At 48.8% G+C, this 25,129-nt stretch overlaps 1 protein-coding gene across 1 annotated transcript; it reads left to right on the top strand.

Moving 5' to 3' along the window:
- The first annotated feature begins 1,792 nt into the window (after positions 1 to 1,792).
- TNFAIP2 (TNF alpha induced protein 2) lies at positions 1,793 to 22,076 on the top strand. Its single transcript, XM_030005695.2, has 12 exons — positions 1,793 to 1,838; positions 8,847 to 9,198; positions 11,180 to 11,807; positions 13,457 to 13,571; positions 14,828 to 14,953; positions 15,788 to 15,888; positions 15,978 to 16,076; positions 16,268 to 16,391; positions 17,309 to 17,431; positions 18,324 to 18,479; positions 19,620 to 19,741; positions 20,159 to 22,076. Exons 2-12 carry the CDS (start codon positions 8,859 to 8,861, stop codon positions 20,298 to 20,300), a joined length of 2,076 nt encoding a protein of 691 aa, XP_029861555.1. The 5' UTR covers positions 1,793 to 1,838; positions 8,847 to 8,858; the 3' UTR covers positions 20,301 to 22,076.
- The last annotated feature ends 3,053 nt before the right edge of the window (positions 22,077 to 25,129 follow it).

Genomic DNA, 25,129 nt, shown 5'->3' with positions numbered 1-25,129 from the left:
TTCCTCTCCCCTTCACATTGCCGTTGGAGGAGGCAATGAAGCACAGAGAAAGTTACTGCACTTCAGGGCCAAATCTCGCACCCTTTCATGTTTCCAATGATTTTCAGGCTGATGTGGCATCCAGCATTTCTGTTGCATGACGATGGTTGTTCCTGGCTACCGGTTGTCAGGCAGCAAGGGGACCCAACCCCGAGGCAGTCCCGGAGGGGGACCCTCCGCCCTGCTCAGCCACAGGCTGCCCTGAGGTCAATCAGTGTTTTCCAGAGACCAGAGATCATGGGCTTGCCCATTAGGGTGGCCCCTCCGCTTCTGCCTCCTGTTTTGGCAGACATTGTTGGGGGGAGGGTGTTCCCTGCTACCATGATCTTTTGGAGGGGAGAGTCCCAGAGACGAAAGCAGCAGCCCCGGCGGGCAGGATGCCTGCCGAAAGGCACAAACCGGGAGAAGCATCTGCTCTCCAGCACTGTGCCCGCTCAGCCAGGTGCCTCCTTCCAGCAGAGACGTAGGCCCCAGATCACGTCTGCTGCAGGGGGATGCCCCCATGCTGGGCCTGCATAGCCCCCCTGAAAGTTGTGCAGCCACAGAGGCGCTGAGGGTGGGCATCAGCAGCACCATGAGAGCTCATGGTTCACACTCAGCTTTAAGTCTCTGGACCATATTTTTGCATTTTGCATTAGACCACAGCTATCAGATATAAAACAGAAATCATCCCAGGCACAGTAACCAGGCACTGGGACCTGCTGCTTGCCCCACTCCCTGCCCCACAGCAGCTTCCCAGGAAAGGAGAGAGGAGGTACGCTCTGCAGGACCACAATATTTTGATTTTCTGCCTCCAGGGCAGCTGCTTCAGCCCAGATCTCAGCCAGATGGGTGCAGAAGATGCTCCATGTTGAGGCTATCTAAGTGAGGGACAGCACAGCCCTGGCAGCCTTCACAGACCCTCTGCAAGGCCCCCCACACCCATTGCTGTCACCAAGGCATCCCCTGGCTGTCCTCAAGCCTTCCCCTGCCGTGGCAGCACGGACGCTTCCCCAGTGTAACGGGCTCACCACACGTCCACGGCCAGGGATGCAGGTGCCTAGGAAATCGGGGACAGAAATCAGGAAGACAAATGTCCCTTCTGCAAGTGGAAGATACAGGTTCAGAGGCTTTGGGGTAAGGAAGGGAGCCTGTGTCGCCCAGTCCCGAGGCAGGGACTCAACCTGCTGTACTGAAGGTGCTTGATGATATTAGTGGCTCCTGGGAGCGAGCCCTGCTCTGGGGAAGGCGCTTCGCCTTGGGCACAACACAGCACCCCGATACGGCCGGCTGTGCTTTCGGGCACGCACCTCATCCCTGCCAGCCGGCCCGTGGCAGTACCCTGCTCGGGGAGCGGAGCTTTTGGAGGCACCTGCCCCATCCCTAACGGTGCCTTTCCAAGCCTGCAACGGGACACATCATGTACGCAACCCCCCGGGGCAGCGAGGCCTGGGTGCCGCCGTGCCCCATCCACCGGTCGGTCCGTCAGGGCACGACGCTGGGGCTCAGCTCCCCGGCAGGGACCAACCCGGGGCAGAAGCCCCCACCCCCGGGGCCAGCCGTCCCCCCGTGTCGCCCCGTTCCCCCCCCTCCGCGGGGACTTCTTCTCCCCCGTCGGAGGGGATTTCTCGCTTCCCTTTGGCTTGAGCCCATTTGGGGAGGGGAGGCGCAGCCGGAGTTTCCCCAGCCAGCGGGCTCCCTGCGCGGCCGGGTCTCCGCCTCCGCGCCCTCCCCTTATAGCCGGGCTGCCCCGGGGCTCCGCAGCCAGCGCCGCCCGCCGCCGCCCCGCCAGCCCGCCCGGGAGCCGCCGCCGCCGCAGAGTAAGTCCTTCGTGCCGCCTGTCCGTGCTGCGGACCTCGGGCCTTTCCCCTTCCTTCCCCGTAGGGCCGGTGTCTCTCCCGCTTCTCCCTCCCGGCTCACTTGTTGCGAGGCTAGCGAGCGGCCAAGGCTCCCTGTTGGGTCCGAGAGAGGGGAGGAATAAGCGGAAGGTGCTAAAGGATGGATTCGCGGACAAAGCGACAGATTTCAGCCCCACCTTGTCATTGCCGGAATAGAGAATAAATCGAACTGCTGCTGCGAGGACAGCAGCTCCAGACACATCCCGGGGCTGGGGACGGCGAGAGTATGTCTGGCAATTGCATTGACAGCTGCGTCCGATTTCTGTTGCTTATCCCCCAAATTTCAGGGCACGAACACAGGCTGCGAGCAGTGATTCCTGTTGCTGTCCCCCCGACCCCCCCAACCCCTTCCCCAAAAGCTGGACGTAGGTCTTGGGCACCGAAGCATCCTAAACCCAGATCAGGCACTGGGATCCAGGTTCAGCGTGGCACTTCCCGCCCCCTCCTCTTTGTCTCTGTTGGGAAGGAAGTGGTTTTCTCCCAAATCACAGGAAAATAATTGGGTTATGATTCACTCAGCCCGATGGCACTGGAAAAACACCATTTCAGTGCCTGGATCCTGGATGGTCCCAGGCAGCGCCTGTGCCCTGCACCCTGCCAGGGTCGCTGCACTGAGCTGGCACATTTCTGCGTTGCCATGCTCGCCATTTTGTGACTATTTTTTTCCTAGTCAGGGAAGTCCCCTGCCCCTAGGACCTGCCTTTTCCCAGAGCACTGAAGAGCCTGTCAAAATTCCCTCCTGTCCTTGGGCAGCCGCCCCTTATCCACTGCATCAGGTCTGCAGGCACAAAGTGAAGGGTTCAACCTCAGGGTTAGGATCCTCAGCGTGTTTAAAGTAGGATTTCTTCCTGAGGCTGCTGCAAAGTAAGGAAGAGACTTTCTGTGACTGGAGCATATGGCTGATCTAGAAGCCGTGGTCCCTCGCCATCATACCCAAGTTCAGAGCAGAAAACCTGAAGAAACAGTCATTCTCCAAGGCATTCAACCGCCTGCCCCCGCCGAGGGACTTTGAGGCTTGCCAGTTCCGATAGAGCCAATTGAACGGGAGCAGAGAGCTTTGGAAAACTCAGGTTTGGGTTTGCTTCAGTCACCCTCTCTGTAAAAAGAGGCCTGGAAAGCCAGAGAGTCTGAAAGTGATGGCAGAGGCGAGTGCTCCAGGAACTCTAGGTCTGGCTCCCGGGGATTTTGTGTATCTTCTCAATCACTGTTAGCTCTAGCAGTGAACTTTGCAAATTCCGGGCCTGAATGCAGGATTTCAATTTGGGAATAGTAATATGAAAACAAAATCCTAGACGGCAGCAGCTGATTTCTCTTTCAGCAGCAGCAGTTTAAAATTATACTGCCCAGATTTGAAGTGAGAAGAAAAAGGAGCATATTACACTGCATTTTCCCTGTTCTTTCCCAATAACAATATCTATGTGTAATTTTCTCTTCTCTTTCGCTATTTGAAAAATTCTCACTAACAACAGGAGGCGCTGGTTTACAGGCCATTTTCAGTTGTGCTTCAGCAATTTAGGGAAACCAAATTCTCATTTAAAAATGACCGAGGCACTGAGTAACTCTATCTACGCTGTTCCCCAGACAGGTGGTAACACGGTTTAATGCTGGTTTAAAGCATCTCGCACCAGGTGACATGCCTGGGGATCCTCTGCCTGGTCTGCCACTGCCATTCCTCTAGATGCCTTGGGTCCCCCATCACCCCCAGCCCCATGGGGGTGCCTGGCACTGCTAAAGCACATGGATCGAGTCCCCCAGGGAGGCTCTGCTCCTGCCTTGACTTCTTTGCTGGAGACATAGGTTTTGTTTCCCCTCGGCTTTTGACCCCATTAGGAGCAGAGGTTGGCCACCATCAGGGTGGTGTTGGACCACATGGGGTGGTGGGTGTCCCGTAGGGGTCCCCGGACAGGAGCATGGATTTGAGCAGCACAGTAAAATTTCAAGGTGGAGCTGTTGGTGGCCCAGCTCATCTGTGGACTGTGATTTCCCAGGCAGAGCCAAGTGGGAGCCCCCAGCTTCATGGTGTCTCCATTCAGTACCCAATCCAGCTAAAGAGAATTGATAGGAAAAAAACCACCTCCTAGGAGGGCTTCCCAACTTGCAAAGATTGGGGCTGGCACCTCTGTAGACTCTTTGCTTTGATTTATTAGCAGCTTATTTGTGTGTCACTGCATAGTCTGAGGTACACTAAGCTCAGACTGGCTGCACTGCTTTGCCGCTTCAAAAGATGGTTTGACCAGGTGCAATTTTCTCATGTGGGCAGAGGTGACCCCACTTCCATGGGGAGCAGGTGGGGGGAGAAAAGGCTGATGCAAACGCAGAGAACAAACTTTGCTAAATAACTCTGGATTTCTGAGAGGCTGTGGGAGTGGGGGGGATTTCCACTAAAACAAGATAAATCCCTGTGACCTAGGATGTCAGCAGGCTGGAGAGGACTGAAAATCCAAACAAATGCTTGTTAATACTGGCAGCAGCTCAGGAAAAAGCAGTCAAGAAAAAGAACAGGAAAAAAATTCAGAATAGGGGTAATTAATAAATCTCTTCCCCTGAGTGCTCTCTGGCACACCATGAGCCGCCCCTCACAAATGAGCTTACTCCTAAGTGTGCAGTTGGAAAGCCGTTTCCTTCAAGGAGGAAAAGGAGAAAACAGGAAGCCACCATGCCCAGAGTCTGGGTTGTGTCCTGTGTCGTGGCTCTGCTCCAGGCGTTTCCCTTGCCCTTGCTGCCCACCCTGGAAAAGCTCCAGCCTGGGCGTACACGCCGTGATCGGCACCATGCGGAGAGTTCGCTGGGTCCCTCTCTGGCGTGCCAGCAGCCAGCAGCACCGCTGTCCTAATGGTACAGGGCCTCTGTATAGGGTAGCAGAGGATGCTATGCGAGCTGTGCTGCTCTTCTGGTTGGAAACCGTAAGCTGAATATACTACGTCAAAAATAATTGGAGCTAAAGACTCCCCTGGCTCAAACTATAGTGCCACAAAGTAATAATGAGGATGGTGATGATGATGATAACAGTAAATTAACAGTAAATTAGTAATAATAGGGACTTGGGATCTATGTCAAGTCTTGACCTTAAATCATTACATTTCCCAAGACTTGAATTTTAGCTCTGTGCCTGGGAAATGATTCAGCATTTCCCAAAGCGTTAACTGCTAAAATAATTAGAAGCCTGCTGGAGTTTTAACAAGCTTTGATTTGTGAGCAGAACACAGGCGTACAGGAGCAGCCCATGGCCATCCGAGCCAGAGTCGAGCTCCTGGCATGTCCTGTCTGCCACAGCGGGCAGGAGCGGATGCTGGGGAGGGCACAAGGAGCAGTGCTGGCACAGCATCTCCCACCCGTGGCCTCCAGCCGTAACCAGTGCCATCTCTTTTTAGCTGGGTGTTTCTTGTAGAAAGTGGGGGTTTTTTTCTATAAGAAAGTTTCTTATAGGAATTTTCTTATAGGCGTTTGTTACAGTAAGTGGTTGGTCATCTAATGATAAGGGAAGAGATGGAGGGGGAGGTTTTGGTACTACTTGTCATAAGTGTCTGAGGCTGCATTTCAAGGTAGAACTGGGAGCTGGAGTTTACTGGTATTTCCTGCTGCAGATACAAACATATGCAAACCAGCAGTGGCAAACTGATGAATGCTGGGCGAACGTTCAAGCTGACCAAATGTGAGTGAGCATGGTAGCTATTGCACTGACAGCCTTACTCAGATGTTTAACTCCTTCACTGTTTATTAGCACAAGATGAAAAAGCACACCCTAACTTGCCAATATTGCCAACAGTTCACATGCTGCTGATGTGCAGCCCCTGGACAAAAATGCTGGAGCTGATATTATCTTTCTTCTAATTCGGCTGTGGGACTTCTTTAGGCAGGTCAGGGCATAGGGACGTGCTGCAGACGATGGCTCGGTGCGCTCTGCAGAGGGACCGCAGGGGCTCACCCAGGCTGCAGCCCCCGGCAGCACATGCCCAGCTACCTGCTTCGCTCCCGGGCACCGCCAGCCCCTGCGCCTGGCCCTTTCAGAGCATTACCAGGACAAAGTTCTGCCAGATGTTAAAAACTAGGCTTTTAACCAGCTTAGTCTTTCCCTTACAGACTCTTCTATGTGTAGTGTCATTTCAATGGTTTTCAAAGATACATGGCATTCATCTTAGTATTGAAGAAGAAGGAAAACCATTTTGAAATCCACCTTTCTGGCTGTCATTCATCAAAACAAAAGACTCTGAAAGTCATCTTTAGCTATAAGAAAGGGAGAGGTACTTTCTTTGTTTAGAAACCAAAGGAAAAAAAAGGAACAATAAATGCTTTGTTTGGAATAATAGGAGAGAGAAGAAGGACTGGGCTGAGTCTGTGCTTGAATAAACAGGAAGGAAGGGATTTGGCAGAATGGCTCTAAACACAGCGTTGTATTGGGAAATGCAGGCTAGGAAAATAGCCCTACAAAAATTAGGAAAGTCCCAAACGCTTATAGAGAATGCCTGTTACCATGATTTTTTTTTTTTTTTTTTGTAATGGAAAAGTAACAAAAAGGAGCTCGTTTCCACCTTTTTTAGGATTCTAGTGGGGCATCCTGACCAGAGTAGCCAGAGTGAACCGCGGGGGGTTGTCCTCCCTCCCTGCCCAGTAAATGTGCTAGGGGAAGAAGTGTGTGCGTAGCTTGAGCCATGACTCACTGCCGCTGGGCAGCTCTGGTGCTCGAGTCCCCGTCGCTCGCCCATGCAACCGACCCCGCAGCCCTGGGGGACGAGGGCTCTGCTCAGCAGCAACCCAACACAGCGACCCAACGCAGCAACCCAACGCCTCTGGCAGCCACCGCCGTCCCGCTCAGCCATAGAAGCACCTTAGGTTTACCTTTGCGCTTTGTCCCAGGTCACAGACCACCAGTGTAGCTGAGAGCCAGCCAGACTGTGCACACACACACCCCTTTCTCTGCTTCCCGAATGAGTTTTCATCTTCATTGTGTTTCAGAAGCAATAGCATTACTAATCCTGAACGTGACCTGGCAGCCGAAGCACGGAGAAGGAAAGCTTTCAGCCGTGTCAGGCTGTAACTGCTCCACCTGGCTGCTACTACTAATCTGATGCGTTGGAACTCTCCAAGCTGCCGGGAGCCAGCAGGAGCAATCACAATTAAAACGGAAACCACAGTCTTCCAACCAGTTTGCCCAGAAATAAGTATCACAGTTTGTATCAGCGTGATGCGTATCAACAGTATAAATTTAACAAGGGTATTTGAAGATCACGCCATTGTGACCTTATAACTGAAGCCAAATTCTTCCCTTATTTAAAGCCTAATTCCTCTGCCCTTACGCAGTACAAGTAAGCCAAAACTTGCCTGACTTCTTCGTACAGAAATGCACTGGTCTCCCAGAAAGTCACTTAAAAAACCAGTGTTGTTAGAACAAAGATTGGAAACTACGAGTCACTTTATTTACAATAATTACATAGTTATAATCATTATATAAATAAGTAGAATTATGCAAATAAATCTATAGCAATATATTAAATGGTACATGTACATAAATAATTCTAAATATAAATTCTAAAAGGATGTTGTTACAATAACAAATTTCTATCGTTAATTATTTGTGGCGCAGGAGTGTTGGTGGTAGAGCAGGACTGTGGCAGGATAATGTCTGTTTAAACAAGGCTAAACCACCCTGATCCTCATGCCTTGTTCCTGTTTCCCCCTCAGCCAGACAAGGACTGCTCTGGACATGCAGCAGCCCTGGTCACTAGCACCAGTTTAATTTAGCAGCCCTGGGAAAAGTCCAATCTGGTTAGTCCCTGCTATCAGAACCTTACCCCCTCCACCCCCCCATTTCACTAGCATTTCTTTCTGCACAAGCCACGGCCCGCATTACAGGCCCACATTTCAACATAAACAGATGGGACAACAATTCCTCCCAGGTATTTGAAAACACCCAAGTCACACTGAAGTTGCAACAAGCTGCGCTGAAGTTGCCTTGTCTTGGGATGCCGTAGTCACCCTGGGACCGTTTTGAAAATGAGATTACGTAGACTGTGAGTGGGTTTGAAGGGTCTGAATGCATCCCTGAGCTTGCGTCTGCCACCGTAGGGATGCAGGCAGCACGTAGAGCATTGAAGCCATGCTTCTGACTGGGATTTTTGGGCCTAAAGTGATAAGCCTCGTGATGCTCATATCAGGAGATACTGCTGTGCTTCCCACATTCCCATCCGTTCAACCATGTTTTTCACATCCCTAATGTTTTTGAACTCTCAGCCACCTTCTTTTGGAGCTCTCCTCAATAAAGCTAAGGATTTTATTACTGACTTAAATGGGGACACGGTTAAACCAGCAGGACTTTTGCTCAGCAAAGACTGACGCATACCTGGCTTGGTAGGCTCATCTCATTTTCATGCTGTAATTGCAGATTCATTGTGCAATAAGCTAAATAGGTGCTTCCACAAACAGATCTGCAGTCAAATAAGCAGAGATCAGAAAATCAGGCCCTGAGGAAGGTGGGAATTGATCCTGATCCCATATAAAATTATGGGAGTTTGTGGTTGCTTTAAATAGCCACAGGACGCTTGTCCACTCACCCACATCATTCATGTGCAGCATCCATGCTCACGTCCGTACTCCCACAGCATCCCGTGGGAGAGCCCTGCTCTCCTGTATCCAGACAAGCTCAAGGTCTCCAATCAGGCCATCTGAATCACCCTTAAAATCACTCATCAATTTTCTCTAAGTTATTTATTAGACCATAGAGCTGCTTCCATCCTCTCAGTTACAGAGAGGTGACGTTGCTCAGGAGCAATCCTGCAGAGGTGTCCTTATACCAAACATGTGTAGCGCTCCCCACACAAGGACAACTCATTCCAGCATTTGGTTTTTTTAGTGGGGATACACCTTGCCACATTGTGCCGTGGTAGCTTTTATGCAAACTGTTATAATCTGACCAGTTCTTTCTGAAATTTACAGGCTAGAAGGAAAATGATGAAATTGTTACCTTTTTTCCAAAGTGGTCCTATTGGAATACGCAATGGATCAGAGGGTTGCATTGGTGCAAACAGGCAGCTTGAAAACCCTTCGACATCAGTAGCTGAGCAAGGCCCTGCCTGTCCTCAACCTTCTGGAGACGAGATCTGGTCCAGGGACCAGGAGAAGATGAGTGAAAGGCCAGAGGCAGCCTGCAGACCCTCACGTGCATCTTCCATCACGAGCAATGGGAGCTGCACCTCTGCTGGGGACAGCCCTGAAAAGGGGAAGAAAGGAATAAAGGGAATCCTTACGAATGCACTTAAGAAAATGAAAAAGATCAAGCCACCCAGTGGTAAGTGCTCCTCCATCCTCCTTGCACCACCTCATAGGCCATAGTTACCTCTAGAGGGGCTGCACGCGGTGGAGAATTGTCCCCTTGAGAAACAAGGGCACCGACAGACTGAAGTGACTTGGCCAAGGAGCCTGAGGAAACACGGGTTGAGGGAGACACCACCTCAAGTCCTAGTCCTTTGGTACCAAGGGCACACTCCTTGAGAAACTGCCAGTTTGCAGGTTTTCTGTCCAAAACAAAACTTATTTCTACCTCTCATGGGGGCACAGAGATCTGTGGGTGGGTGAGAAACCAAAGCTTACCCCTCTGCTCTGTTCCTCCATGAAACTACCACCCTGTGAAATCTCCCCTTCCCCCAGGGACAGCAGTGAGCAGCATGCGGAGGTCTTTCCCGGGGCTGATATATAAACAAACAGCTCCTCCAGTTGTGGGCACTGTCCCTGCAGGGTGCTTAGAGAGGTAGAAAAATATCTGCTCAGTGAAACCCAGAACTGGAGATGGAAGTGTCCTTTGGCACTTCCAAGGCTCACTTGCCACCTCAGGTGACATATCTTGTTACCTGATTCATAAACTTAGCAAGCTGTACCTTAAAATAAGTTCATTTTTTAGTCCTACCTTCTTTACTGGGGCCTCTTACAAATTCTCACTGATTTAATACAAATTATTTCATTTCCAGGCAAGCCTTTACCTGGCTAGTTGGCATCTCTTTCTCCATGTGTCAAATGTTTTACCTAACTGGTGGTTTTCCTTCTCGGCCTTGAATTTGCTCAGCTAAATGAACCGAGTCTGATGAAAACAGGCCCTTCGTGCCTTTGTTCTGACTGCCACATTTCCCCATTCCCAATGTCTTGTTTTGAAATAAAGCAACCAGAATTGCAGAAAATATTCCAGATGAGATACCATCGATGCCTGGTACAATATGTTACTATTTTCCTATCTTAGCTGGCCATTCCTCACTGGATACATCCTGGGGTCATATCTGACATTTTCACCATCATCTCACAGTAACGATTTACTAATTCTCCAGGCATCTCTCTTCTTCCTCCATCTCAGGCTGATTCACATCCAGCTTGCAGCAGAAAATCCTATTTGTTACTAAGTAACCTTTGTTCTATTGAATTTGTATCTTATACTTTGTGCTATTAAATTTCAGCCCATTTACTATTCAAGTTATCCCGTTGTTCCTGTATCACACACCAAGCCCTCAGTTTCGATAATGTGTCTGAACTTTGTGTAATCAGCAGATGCCAACAGGGCACTCCCAGCTTTTGTGCCACAGTCTCCAAGGAGAATATGAAGTAAGATGAGTTTCATGAATAATGTAAGCTTTCTCCACCCAGGGTTCTCCATACAAACCTTACACACCTAACAAAACTTATTCTGGCGTATAACTTCTCCAGTTTAACTAATAATTTCCCAGATTGCACCATATCGAGTAGTTCAGATAAAATAGTTCAATTGTATTTATCTTGCCTTCTGAATATGTCCTCCAAAAATATTTCGCAGGTCAGATTGTGCCAACCTATTTCTGGAACACCCATGTGGTATTTCCTCTAGCACAACTTATTTAGCTGCATCTTTCCATCTACACTTTTTCTAAAGCCATGCTTCTGACTTGAGGTCGTATTAATGGGAAGGGGGATAATAAATAAATAAATAGATAGATAGATAGATAAATAAATAAAACTCCACAAATCTAAATTTAGGGAAAAAAATACAGGTAGCTCATGAATAGCTGTCCATATGTAACACATTGGTGACGGGTATTTAAATTTCCATTTTCCCACTTAGAGGCAAGCTAGAAATAACCTGATATTTAAATAAACAGAATGATTTTCTATATGGTGAAGGAGCCTAAGATCTAACATTATAGAATTATAAACATTTTTTTAAAAAAGTATTCCAGAGCCATCATTTTTTAAAAAAACAGAAATTCAAATCTTCACTACTGGGTAAAGAAAGGCTGTTCTTTTTTCACCAGTCAAACAAGTCATGGAACTCCTTGAAGAGCAAAAGCTTTGTGATGCTGCTCAGCATCTGATTCTCCTGGAGAAGAGCCTGTCTAGCAAAAGTGAGGAGGGACCGAACATCAGCCAGCAAGACGTTGAGTCCGTCTACGAAGTTCTGAAGCACAAAGTCTTCAGCATCTTGAAAGACTCCATACTGCTAGCAAAAACAAACCCAGAACTGCTGCAGCAGGCTGTAGAGGTACTGAAAGAGCAGGAGAAAGAAGATCAGAACTACACGTCAGAGAATCCACCTGACCAAAACATGCAATTTAGACCTAGAAAATGGAAAGACCTTTGGATGGCTACAGTAAAGGAGTCAGTAGAGACTCGAATGAAGGAAACAAGCCATACTTCTAGAACTGAGAACCTCTCCACAGTTGGCCAGAACCTCCTGCACATGGGAAAGACAATGAAAGAAGATTTGACAGTAGTTGTAAAGTACATTAAACAGCTTTATCCCCCTGAATTTAATGTGTTCAGCACATATGCAGAACTCTACCACAACTATTTTGCATCCCAGGCGAAGAAAAATGCTGAGTCTCATCTGGAAGACAAGGATATTTACCTTCTCCTCTCATGGGTGCACAACATATATCCAAAGTAAGTGAGACTTTTACACGTGTTTACCCCTGGTGATCAGCACAGGTTCACTGACTGCAAAACCAGGCATTTGCTTGATTTATGAATCAGTATCACTGCGATGCAGTCTGGCACCTGGCTAGGTTTTGGTGTCACTGGCATCATGCTGATGGCCAGGACAGTTGGAAGGGACACACTCAAGGATGCTAGTCTGTAAACCATGGACTAACCCCACTATTCAGGCTTCTGGGCAACAGACATACACACAGATGTTTAGGGCTTCACTTCTGGCGTAAATTGGACAGGTTCATTGCCCTGATCTCTATTCCAGCTGCAGACCTGAACTAATTCTTAGAAAATTTGGGAATTTCAGCCCTCTGGACCAGACAGCAGCCAATAAGTAGAACAACCTGAGATACAATTATCCTGGGCATGGAGGGTGTTGCTTAGGTGTTACCCACATTCTATGCTCTCCTCCCGGTTAGGCAACCAAAGGGTGCATCCCTGTGAGAGGTCATCATCAGCCAAGGGTCACCCTTCATCCTCACAAGCCCTGTATGTTATAGAACTGAAAATATTCCCTGTTGTGGCTTATAGTACTGGATGGAGAATTGAGAGCTTTCATTTCTTAGGTGAAAACCAGTAAATACACCATCAGTGTTTCTTCTGTTATTCTAAAGCCATTCAGTCTTCACCTCCACTTTTTCCTTCTCATGTTTCACTGGCGGAGTATAATGAGTCAGTGTTGATGGTGGAAGTTTTCCAGAGCCAGCGCTGTGCTCTAGGTCAGGATATTCAGGCCTGAACCAGCGTGTGTTTGGAAATCAGTAGCTGCGAGGAGCACGGCTCAGCCACAGCAGCGCAGCCTGGTACTGGGGACGGTGCTGGCCACAGCAGCGGCTGCTTTGCAGTGTGTTCCCAGAGGCCACGTCCAGGTGTCTGCTGGGGGACCACCGTCTCCATAGCTGGCAGTGAAGGGAGCAGCGAGGAGGAGGAAGAGGAGGAGGAGGAGGGTTGCACAACAGCCTGGCCCCAGCTTCCAGTGTCATACCAGAAACAGCCCATTGTGGGAAGCACGGCGGTGTACCCATGTGGAGCTGGGTGATGTGCAAACACAGGGCTCAGGGGATGTTCAGGGTTATTCTGTGCAGCTCCAGAAGGAGAGGCTGCTTCCAAATCAGCCCCCCCAAACCAAGTGCTGGCCTGAGCCACCCACGGCTGGCAGGTCCCTTCCCTCAAAGCTGCTCAGGAGCACCTGGCTCAGCCAGCATGCGGTGGGGACGTGACAGCAGGATATGAAACCACCCACTCCATTCCCAATTAGCCACAAAATGCCAGCTTTTCATCTGACCACCTCTATAGATGGAGAGAGGTCGTGTCCTGGGGCTAGATGCTTCAGGTCCCCCATCCCCACCAGAGCTCAGAGGCTGGTGCTCAGAAGCTCGGCAGAACATGACTCCATTCCCCAGCGTTGCTTGGGCTCCCACCCTCACAGGTCTCACCCCTGGCACAGATTCAGGTCCTCCAAGTCCTGCCTGGACTAAGGCCAATGTACATTTCCATCTGTTTTTTTCACTGATAGCCTCAAAAAGCGTCAGCGATTTTCATCAACAGCTGTCTTGCATTACGCTGCCCTTGGAAAATGTGATTGTTTGGCTTTTTCATTCCAGAGATATGAGAAAAGATCATGTTTTAGCCGAGGAGTTGGAAAAAGTGAAGCTTGGAAGCCTTTTGCCATCAAGTCTGAGCAAAGAGCTTGAAAAGAAATACCTTGACAGTGAAGAGGTGAGAATCTGTTCAGTCCCCCCTCTTCCCTTTACTACTCCCATATGACCCCTCAGAGGAGCTCTGACTTGTTCTGCACACATACTTCTCACCTGTGAGCCACACACCCTTCCAGAGAGAAGCAAAAGCAAGAATGCTATTGTTTCTTTTGCGGGGACAGGTCGGCTTGCTGCTAGATGGGACTTGCAGAGCGAACTTGATAGCTCTGTGAGCCATCAGAAAAGAACTGCTCTGTTCTTGCAAACCTCGTGGTAGGAAGGTGGGGAAAAATCCAACAACAAATCTTTATGGGTAATTTTCCGGTTATCTGTTAAATCCCCAGAGGGATTTATGCTCCCTCTCGCAGATGATGGATTCAGAATTACTTCTGGTCTCTGCAGCAGTGCCAGACCTTGGGTGAGCGCAAAGCATACAGGTCTGGTCTTGAAAAATCTGTTTCTTTGATGGAGAATTGCCTGTTCTGCAGAGCATAACAGTTGCTCTGGTTTTTGGATCACTCTTGCCTTAATGGAAACAAGAAGCAACTTTTACAGTACTCCCAGATCTTAGGGCTTTTGGCATTTTGGGCTGGAATTCCTGGAAAATGAGAAGACAAGTTCCAGGTTTAGCTGTAGCCTGTGATGATTTGCGTGTGGGAGTGGTGGGTGTGAGGGCTGCAAGGCGCATCAACAAGGCACCTGGAGATCAGAAATATATGCCAGCCACCGTACAGACCATTTCCAAAGCCTTGCTGCACAGTGTGCACACAAGAGGGGTTGGGGCAGAGAAAACCTGAGAACGTTTTGTTTCACTTCCCAATGCTCGTAAGACGTCAGAAGGGCTCATGAAAAGCTATTGCAAAACCAGGCCCAGAGGGTAGCACTGAGTGTGACACACAGGCAGTGTGTGGCTGGGGGAATTTGGGCTCCGGCACGCGTAGCTGCCTGTAACCTTCTCATCCACCGCTCCCCTCCGCTGCCCTCCAGACCACCACTGACGTGGTGGGGTGGCGGGCAGGGACGTGGATCTTGGTCTTCATTCCTACCCTGAAATAGTCAACTCGCTATTGCATAGGTGGGTACTGTGAGGGGGTTGTCCTTGCTGCCGTGAAGTGGTGGGAAAGGCATCTCGTGACAAAGAGCCTTAATTTCTCAGCCAGGGCCAAGGAAAAAGTCTGCTGAGCCAGACAAATGGTGGGTGGGCGAGTAAAACCTGCATAAGGCAGGAGCCGCTACATCTGCTTTGTGGTAAATGCTGTTGTTCTTCCTTCCCTAAAGGCTACTATCAAAAATTCACTGATCAAATGTTTAGATAAAGAAATTCAAAGATGGAAAGAAGACAAAGAACCGGAGAAACTAAATGGGCATTTTCAGAGTGAACTACTAGCAATATTTGTTATCCAGGTAATACAGATATATATGAAAAATAAACAATTGCATCCTGCACATATGTAGGCTTTGAGACCAACTATGGTCAATGCAGGAAAGCAAAACGCCAAGTCGCTTGTGTAGGGCAGTAGTAGAGGTAGGTGGTACAGGGGAGCCCATACCCACAGTCTGGCACGGTCCTGGTCTACCATGTGCTGGAAACAAACTCCTCTATAAGCAAAACGAGCAGGAAAGCTGCCTTGGTTTCTCCCTGTGCAGTCTATTCTGCACCCCCAGCCAACACCAAGCCACTAGGTGCTGGGTAATGTAACAGCAGAGAGACAAGAGACAGGTTTAGCCAAGCGAGGAAGCAGCACGGTGCTCTTGCCTTGCTTGCTCCCAGGGAGACTGTCACGGGCAGAGCGCTCCAAGTGCTCACGCCCTTTCCCCACGCTCAACGCTCTCCCTCCTCTGGCTGTAGAGGATTAGTAGAGTTTATTATTAAAAAATAAACCTTTCATATATTGAGATTGTTGTCCTTAAATTGTTTTTTTTAATGCAATCATATGACATTCAGCAAAAAAGGCAAAAAAAACCCAGGTGTCATTTTCCCCATTTTCTCAGCTATTTTATAGCCTTTCTTTAAGGTTTCTTTCTTCTTTACTTCCATCCCCATTTGAAGATGGAGTTCAAAATTGGCTTGAACCCACCAAATAAGTATAGCTGCTCTGCACGGTCCCTGGCTCAGTCGCAGGGGGGGATGCAGGAGAGCTGGGTGCAGTTACCGCAGTTAAGGATCTGTAGCCTTTTTAACCAGCAAACCTGGCCTTTTTGGAGCAGGCGACATTTAAAATTGGTCTTGTTTGTTAGAGTATCTACAGTGGCCAGAAGCGAGCCAAGGACATCAGCGCGGCAGTGGGCGAGGAGCTGTCGGATCGCCTGTCGAAGGAGCTGCCTGCCTTCCTGAAAAGGTGCGGTAAGGCAGCGTCGGGCAGCGGGGCTGGCGGGGCCACCCGGGGCACACTCTCATCCGCCTCTCCTCTTCCCATCTCCCCTCCAGCTACAAGGATGCTTTTGAAGACTTTAAGGAGAAAAGCAAGAAGCACAGATACTACAAGCCTATACTGATTGCAAATATTAACAATTGCTGGAATTTTAGGTAAGGGTCCAAAAGAAAAGGCTTTGCTCCTTCCTCTGCAGGCAACAGACAATAGTGTGGCAGAGGGGAGGTACTCCAGAGTGGGCAGAGGAAGGTCCTTCTGCCTGCAGAGGAAGGTTCGGAGACCTCTGAATTTCTCTCTCTCTCTTTTGAGGACAGATTATTCTGACCTTGCTGATATTTCCCTGCAGAGACTACGCAGAGAAAAACATGGCAGAAACGGACTACAATAAAGCCAGTATCCTCAGCGCTCTCGGCGACATTGAAAACAGCGGCTTTGATGTGCTGCTTCAACAGCTGTTTGCCCAGCTGAAGGTACCCTACCCGTGACCCACACCCTCCTGCCCCATGGCTCAGCCTGTGCCAGCGCTGGGCGTGTTCTCCTGCCGTGCTATCGGTTGCCCAAATCTCTGACTGAAATGCAGCAAAGTTCAGAAGGGCATCGCTGCCAGAAAACTCAGGCTCACCTCTCCTTAAGCTGCTCCTCGAGCCTGCAGGCAAAATGGGCGCAGCTACATAGGCGTTACTGTGCAGATGAACGTAGAATGTGCTGATCACATCTAAGATAACTGCTGCAGGAGGGAGAGTCTCAACCTGCAAGAGTTTACACTCCAAACTGTAGGAAGCAATCACAAATGACATGAACTGCGATTACGCAGCTTTTGGCTTCTTCATAAAGGTGGCCTGAAAGGCACTTTTGGCTTCTTTCTTTTTTTTTCTTTTTTTCTTTATATATAACACAAGCCTTTTAAGTTAAGGAAGTGTGGTGGAGGAGAAGGTGTAGGAGTCAGGAACGTTCAGCCACAATCTCTCCTGCTTTCTCTGTAGGGCCTTTTGGAAGGCATGACAGAGCAGGGGTGCTTTTTTTATTTTCATATTTATTTACTGTGGCCAAGAAAACTTGTGATTGAAAATGTCTCATAATGATTCATGTTTTTCCCTGATGGTTCCATAATTCTCTAATCAGACAAGATGGTATGGACAAAACATTAACAATGTGGAAATAAAAAAAGCATCTCCAATATGAGCCTCTCAAGCCCTCAGTCTTCTTCATCATGAGAAACCCAGTACAGCCCCCTCTTCCCCTGTCCCTGTAAGTCATTGTCACATGTCCCTGCACAGGACTGCACACCACGCTGTCGCTATGTAGGATACTGTACATATAGAAATGCTAAATATACATGTGCATAGAATTTGTTTTGAGGGAACTAAGCAGATTTCCCTTTTTTCAGCCAATTTATAAGAAGTTTACAGAAAATAAGTGGGACTCCAGCAATGAAATTATGAACGAGATCATTAAAACCACCAGCAAACATATTTCAGACTTCCGGACCCTAAAGGACCCTTTCTACCATGTAAGTCCAAGAGAAATATTGGAAGGATTATGGGATGCCAAGGCTGCATTTTCAGCACTGATCCTCTGCGACTCGAGTTGCCTTGACCCGTATTAAGCTGGTGAGCTGGCCTGGCATCGGAGAGCCCTTTCAGGCAGGATTTCCATCAGCATGCAGTTTACTTAGATTAGCCAAATAAATCTCACTCTTCTCCAACAGAAGCAAACTCCTGTAGCTCTGCTGCAGTGTTTGCAGAGAAAACCACCCCTTCTGTAGAGAAAATCCTTTAGGGACTACCAAAAATATGGCTTTATGTATGGGTTTGATTTAGCAACCCTGAAGCACGGATGCAATTGCATGGTTCTGTCTCATGGCTCCTTTGATTGCGCTAAGGACTGGAGGAGATGGATGCAGCTGGGACAAATCCCAGATAACTGAGCCACAACCACATTTTCAGTGGTGCTGGAGTATATATCAAACATCATTATATAAAAAAATCTTTGATTTCCTGCCTTTGTCTTTTTAGTACATGAAACAAAATTATGATGTTTTGTGTATTAGAGAGAGGAACAGGAGGAGCAGCATGAATTCCTGTTTCTCTGGAGTACTGTTACTTCTCTAACACACAGAGATCTTTTCTATGCTTTAAACTCTTCCCAGAAGGAAACAACACTTGGAAATTCCCACACTTCATTAGTTTGAGTACAAAGAAATTCTCGGCATCTAGGATGTCCCGTAACCAGTTGTGGAGAGGTTGGCAACTAGCGCCATTCCTGATGTGTGATCAGCAGCAGGCATTTGGTGGGGCACATCTTAGAGCACCCAAGATGTTTTTGTCCTCCATCCACACACATGGCTTGTTTTGTCCCCAAGGAAAAGACAGATGAATGACCCCCCCTCTCCTTCCCAACAGGCTATCATGGAGAAGATCCACGCCCGCTTGGTTAAAGAGTACATCGTGAGGCTGCTGAAGAGGAAAGTCAGCCTGAAAACTCCAGCACAACAGCAAAACCTGGCCCAACACATCTCCAAGAACGCTGCTGACCTGGAAGCCTTCTGCACCAGCAATGTACGTGAGTGCTCGCTGCGTCCGCAAGAGCACGGGGCATGGGCACACTGAAAAACAGGAAAATAAATTTTATGGGGCCTCTTGTTAAACTTTCCAACTCAGCTTAATTTCCTGGAAGGCAGGACCTTAGACAGAAAGAGGTCTCCAAGTGCCTGTGGGCAGGAAGGCTCCCCTGCCACCAGCCTGCCCTCCCCTGGATGGAGAGTGATTATTTCATCCTCCTTTGTCCCATGGACAGCGGTTGCCTTTTGAAGATTTATATTAATAGGGTCAGAAGGTTTAGCTAAACACTGCACTGCTCTGGTTTCAGTACAGCTTGTGTGGAGTCTAGGTTTTGACTTTTCCTTCTCGCACTTGATTTCCCTCACTCTGCTGCTTTTAGGTCAGGCAGGGGCTGGCGTGGGCAGTGCTGGGTCTCTGGGACACAATAGTTTCCTCCACAAGAGGCATGGCTGAAAGACCCCTCTCTGTCCTCTGAGAACACCTTCCTCCTTTCACGCCTCTAAATTTGCCTGCAAAAAAGCTAAGCCAAGCCCTGTCCTCCACCATCCCATGTACATCTGACTGGAGAAGGAACAAGCCTGAGCATCACTCAGCATGGGCAGGAGGTCAGCCAGCCGGTGCCTTGGGACATCCAATGACCAGAAAACAGGTCCAGTTGGGGCTTTTACCTGAGTGGGCAGGGAGAGAATTTTGGCAATTCCTGGAGATGGTAAAGGCAGGGTTGTGTGCAGAGCTGGGGCAGAGCAGCACGTGGCAGTGCATTACCTTGCCCATCAGACCTCACATGCACACCGCCAGCATAGAAACCCAAGGAAAGGAAAACGTGATTGAGGGAGGAGCAGAGAGAGTTTGTTGAGGTGGATGCGGAAACCTCGGTCTTATGGCAAACCCTACACCACTTGCGTAAGAGGGTTAAAAACCACCACAAAACTAATCCAATTTCTCCAAGGCTGGTCCAGGCTAGAAACATCACTGAAAACAGTGTGAGGCACCTAAAATCGCTGCCATGTCCTTCTCCATCACCAGGAAACAGCCTCAGGAGCTGGCTTGGCAGCACCCCTGGTGAAACACAGCTCCTGGGCTGGGTGGAGGTGTGCACCTCCACGATGCCCTGCTGATCGCTTTCTCTTCTGGCAGGGCTCTCAAGCAACGTGGCTGAATTCGGCGCTCCCCAAACTGGCTGAAATAATCCGACTTCAGGATTTAGGTGCTATTAAAATTGAAGTTGCAACACTCGCCACGACGTACCCAGATATCCGGTAAGAGGCACTGAAACAGATTTGCAAATACTCGTATGGAATTTTAGCTGAGCCAGGAAACAGTCAGATATGAGTATAGGTGAGGTTCATATAGCCTGAGTCTATAAAAACAGGTGGGGGCTGCCCGCCAGGCTGTGGCAATCCCAGTGCCATCGGACAACAAAATAAGCTATTAAAAAAAGCCTATTTATATATTCCAAATTCTGGTCTGGTTTTCTCCTTTGTCTTGGAGATTCCCTACCCTACCCCAAGCCTCCTGGGACGGTGCTGGGTCCCATGTAGGATGGCCAGATGCCAACCTGGCATCTGCCAGGGACCTCAGCGCCATGGCGGGGTGGGGGCCGTATCCTGGCGCAAGGGACCAGGCACGCGGCGATCTGCAGGAGGAGATAACACCTGCCCATTTTTCTTCCGCAGCAAAAGGCACCTGGAAGCATTCCTGTACATCAAAGCCAATTTGTCACGCAGTGAACTCAAAAGCATCCTGGGCTACTTGGCAGACAGCACAGCATCCACACCACCCGGGGCCCCACTCTTCTCCAACATAAATGTGTCCTAGGCCATGGCACCCCTTGGCACCCGCCTTGTGCCGGACTGTGGGCTAAGCCCGGGATGGAGACCATCCTCTGGAGTGATCCACAGTGCACGCTGCCGCCTTTTCCTACGGAAAACACTTTGTCCTAATCTGGTGCTCAGCATCTTTACAGGAATCACTGTCCTCCATGCATAGCTGGGAAAACGGGGCACCCGTGGGTGGAGCAGTGCTTGCAAGGAGCAGGGCTGCTCCTCACAGCAGTCACAGACTCCCTCCAAGGTCTCCTAGGTGCCACCACGTTCTCTGCCTGGACACTGCCCTGGTGCTCTGACCTCCGTCTACCTCACGGGGTGCCACGAAGGCCACGTCACTGACTCCCCAGCTAGCTCAGACTGAGCACGTGCCTCCTATGTAGCTTTTTGTCTTCTAAGGAAACGGAGGGAAACAAAAAACGAAGCCAAAATTTAGAGATGTTGGAAAAGTCCCCTGTGAGCGTGCTTGCACCCCATTGGCCTTCCTCTGAGCCAGGCAGGGGTGGCTGCATTAGGCTGGTGGGAGAGGCACCAGGTTTCGGGTGAGGAGGAGCTGTGGCTCAGCCACGGCAGGACTCCCGCTGTCCCCCTGCGCTGCAGCATCCCCAGATCTGGGGCTTGGAGTGGCCTCGGCTGCACGCTCTGCCCCACGCAGCAGCGTTGCCCAGGGGCATCGAGGTTTCCGAACCGGCCCCGGAGAGCCCTGGCTGTGCCCAGAGCAGCAGTCCAGCCAGGGCAGCGTGTGCTTCCTTCACCTCTGTGAGGTGGGAGCGCCCGACCCCCCCGGCAGCCACCAGCCGCTCTGCAGTGACCCCGTCCAGTGCATCTGCACCGGGGTGGCACCCCGCTAACAGAGGGTTAGGAGCAAGCTGCCTATTGGAATGGATCGTGTGGGCTAAGCCCCAGCATCTAGTAAAGCACCTTGGATGTTGCTTAAGCCTTCCCTATTGAGGCAACGACTTTTCCAGACCCCATTGAAGTCGTAGGCTTTGGATGGGTGGTGGAACTGGTCTCAAATGCCATTAAAATGTATTGAGCACCCTGTATGCGTCACCATTTTCTTGCTCACTCTTTCCCCTCTTGCTGTGAGGTAGATATGATGTGAAAACACAAATGGGTCTGTTGTGAAACTATGTTTTGTTTTTACAGCCCGGTTTTTTGGGAAGCAAATCACTTGCCAAAACAACAATGTGTTTAGTTGAAGACCTTTCCCTTCTGTTTTTCTCTGTTTCAACTTTTGTACCAGGCTGTAGAAAGTTGGTCCGGAAGGGAGACACATAGTGACTGTGCAAACCATGTAATGTATTTATATGCATATGCAGTATACCATTGGTGTATTTTTGCATCCAATTTTTTTTTTCTCAGTTAGAGATATTAATTTGCAATGTTTATATTTAAACAGTATTCAAATATGCTAGAAAAGTGACTCATTTATTCTGTCTCTGGCTGTTGTTTACTGTGTTGCCACATGTAGTCCTATGTACTCCTTCAAAGGGCCAATTCTTCCACTACTCCCAGCCTGCTCCGGTGAATGTCACCCACTGGTTCCAGGAAGGGAGCCTCTTACTGGACTACAGACAAGCTGGAAAAGCAGAGGCACCCTCTGTTTGTGCTGTGTATGGGTCTCATAGCATGGCTTTCCTTGCTCTCTGGAGCAAGGACTGCTGTGTGCACTGTGTTTATGGCATCTGGTATAACAAGGTCCAACACATCAGCCTCTAAGCACTACCGCAGTCTCAGTGTTGAATAATAAAAGATATATATTTGACATATATCTCATCCTTACTGCTCTGGCATCCCCCTTTCTCCACCTCTGTTGTCTCCTCCGGTTCATACAAGTCTTTAGCAGATGCAGCCCACTAGAATTTGGCCCCAGCTGGCCCTGCTCGCCCCCTTTTACCCTCCTAGCAGCTGCTATTAAACCTGTGGCTTTGCTGCTGTCCACAGTGAGATGGATGCAGGAGTCCCCAGCCAACAGGTTATATGACAAAATTGTACACTGGGAGAAAAGCAGTGCTTTGGTTTCAGGCTGCTGCCTGGCCGTGGGTAGTGCAAACCACCCACTCCTTCCATAAGCACACTCATGCTCACACAAAACTAACTCATATATACACATAATTTAAAAACTTATTAAACATTATTTAAACACTTATCCCAGCTACAATTTAAGGCCAAATGCCAAAATGACCTCTAGCAGTGCTGAGCATTCATGACAACTGTCACCTATTGTACATTTTCTTTTCCAATTAGTGAAAGGTCATATTATTGCTATAAATAATTACATTTTGATTTAGTGATCTGTTAAGGGCCTACAGAAATGCATCACACAAGTGATTACGCTGGTCTTCTAAAAAAAAAAAGATTCCAGCCAAGTAAGTGCTCAAAGGAAAATAGTGAATCTATTTATATATCATAATTAGGATGGGTAGAAGAAAATGGTTTTCATACACATTTCATAAGCCATATGGAACTGCATTGTGCAATTCTCTTCATCCTGCTATAAAAACCCAGCTTTCAGCTCTAATGAGCCTAGGAAACTACTTTATTTATCTTCCTTTATGACTCGACATTTACAATGGCATTTATTTATATGTGGCATATTACACATAGCCAGGTACTTTCAGGAAGTTGCATGAATGTCTTCTGATAACAGTGTTAGATTAATACTTATAAATAGCACTCCTATAAACTAACTAAATAAAATTTTCTGAGGTCAGCGTGGCTAGATTTTCTTTATCACGCAACCTCTGCTGATGTTGATGTCTGCCCCTCCTTGGAAGCAGAGCAGATAGCCAAGATGAAAAAAATAAAATCAGCTTTATAAAACAGTTAAGAAAGCTGGTTGCGGTGGCATCGCCAGCTCTCCCAGTCGGTTGTCATCAGTGCCACCAGGACATCAGCCTGCAACAGCCACCGCATTGGACACGGACTGAGCTCACACATGCACGCACGCACACTCCTGGCTCCCTTCTCATCCATCGCGCCAGGCACTTCCATCGTTTGGCAGAAGACTTGCAATTTGCAGTGCAAAAGACACAGGGACGCAAACCACAGCATACCAGTGGGTGGACTGAGGCACTCCTCCCCTCCCCTGCTCCTGCAGGAGCCATCTGCTGCACGCCAAGTCCCTGATGACACCTGGGGAACCTCTGCCCTTGCTGCAGGGGAAGCCAAAACCAGTCAGAGAGCTCCTGGGCTCCTCCCAAGTGTCAGCATGGTGTGAAAAAGCAGAAACCTTCTGTTAGAACCTGCTGAGAAACTTTGGGGTTTGCAGACCTGGAAATAAAGCCTTCAGAAACCAGAAGGCCTGCAATTCTTCCCCTTTGAGGCTGGATCTTCTCACCAGGATCCCCTGAGATAGGACAGCACTGGACTAAAGGCCGTAGGATTTATTGATGTACTGATTTTAAGAGAGACACACTAGACCAAAGTGCTTTGGTAATTGGGCCTTTCTGAATTCAGCCCACATCTCCGGGCGGACAGTCCTGGCTTCATTGACATGCACGGTGACAGGCACAGGTGACACAGTTCCTCACCTACTAATCGATGTAAAGCAGGAAGAGTACATGCAATTACATATTCACAAAGGGTGTGGCAGCAATTTGCTGACCTCCATTTGCAAATCTTGTATTTTGTTTAGCTGGTATAAACTTTAATAGGAGAAAACCAGGAAACCCCAATCCAGTGGGAAAAGACCGCGAAGCCTGGCAATGCGCGGAGCATCCCGAAGGAAAGTTGCAGCTGGAGCGAGTGGGAACAGCAGAACCTCCTTCCCCAGGGGAATTAGAGCACACGGGCTGTGGGTCCTGCATCTCCTGGCACGGTTTCACATGCTGCCTCATCACCTGCCTCTGCTTTGCACAGCTTGGGTCAAAAGCCAGTGCTGGGGACCAAATGGGCAGGAGTCAGCATCACTGAGCGTTGGGGAGGAAGGATATTTCGAGAATGGGCCAGAGGCCGGTAAGCTTGGGTGTGACACTGGCAAAATCGTGCTTTGCCAGACTGTAGATTGAAACCCATGAGAGTAATTGCTGCCTTCCTGCATGACTTAAAAGAGGATGTGGCCATACCACTCACACTGATATCCTTGAAATACAAAATAGCTCTTCTGTAGCCACAATAATAGAGATGGCAGCTAATGTCAGGGGATTTCAATAATTACTCATCAGTGCAGCAACCACAGATTTCCCACTTAGCAAAGTTGCAACTCCACACTGCTGGGGAGGGAGGCAAATCTCACCTCCTGGGGGAAAACCAGAGGAAATGCGATGGAGCAGACACACACATCAGGCTGTTCAGGTGCACATTACTGGAAGAAGGTTAATTGCATTTTTTAAAGCAGTATGAAGTTTTTAAGGCTACTGTGATTGTTTGCACCTGCTAGGCACCATTTCTCCTTGCTACCCAGGGCTTTGTCCTCTAGAAATCAGGTTTAAAAAAAACCCTTTTGAACTGACCAGATTGAAGGCTTCCCTACAAACCCATTTTTCATCTCTTCTCTGGGTCTTGGCCCTCAGAGGTTTTTGGTTGCTTCTTTCACCTCTCCACAAGTCTTAGATGTTTGCCCCAGCTCCCCTCCCAACACTACCCAGTAGTGCCTTTGGACCACATTCTCCTAATCCTCCCACCCTTCATTCAGCAGATGGGACACGCCAGAGCACATCATGTACCTGCACCCAGAAAGACCATCATTTAAGGATGAGGAATTCATCGCTATTTATCTAAGTAGTTTTCATGCAAATAGTGCAGAGCACTTGAGCTGTAATAACTCTCCTAATGGACTAATAAAAGAGGAAAACTTATCATTTAGCAGAAAAGCTG

This window comes from Aquila chrysaetos, chromosome 2 (assembly GCF_900496995.4).
Source record: "Aquila chrysaetos chrysaetos chromosome 2, bAquChr1.4, whole genome shotgun sequence".
NCBI classification, from domain to species: domain Eukaryota; kingdom Metazoa; phylum Chordata; class Aves; order Accipitriformes; family Accipitridae; genus Aquila; species Aquila chrysaetos.
This window is presented reverse-complemented; position numbering and strand designations above follow the sequence as displayed.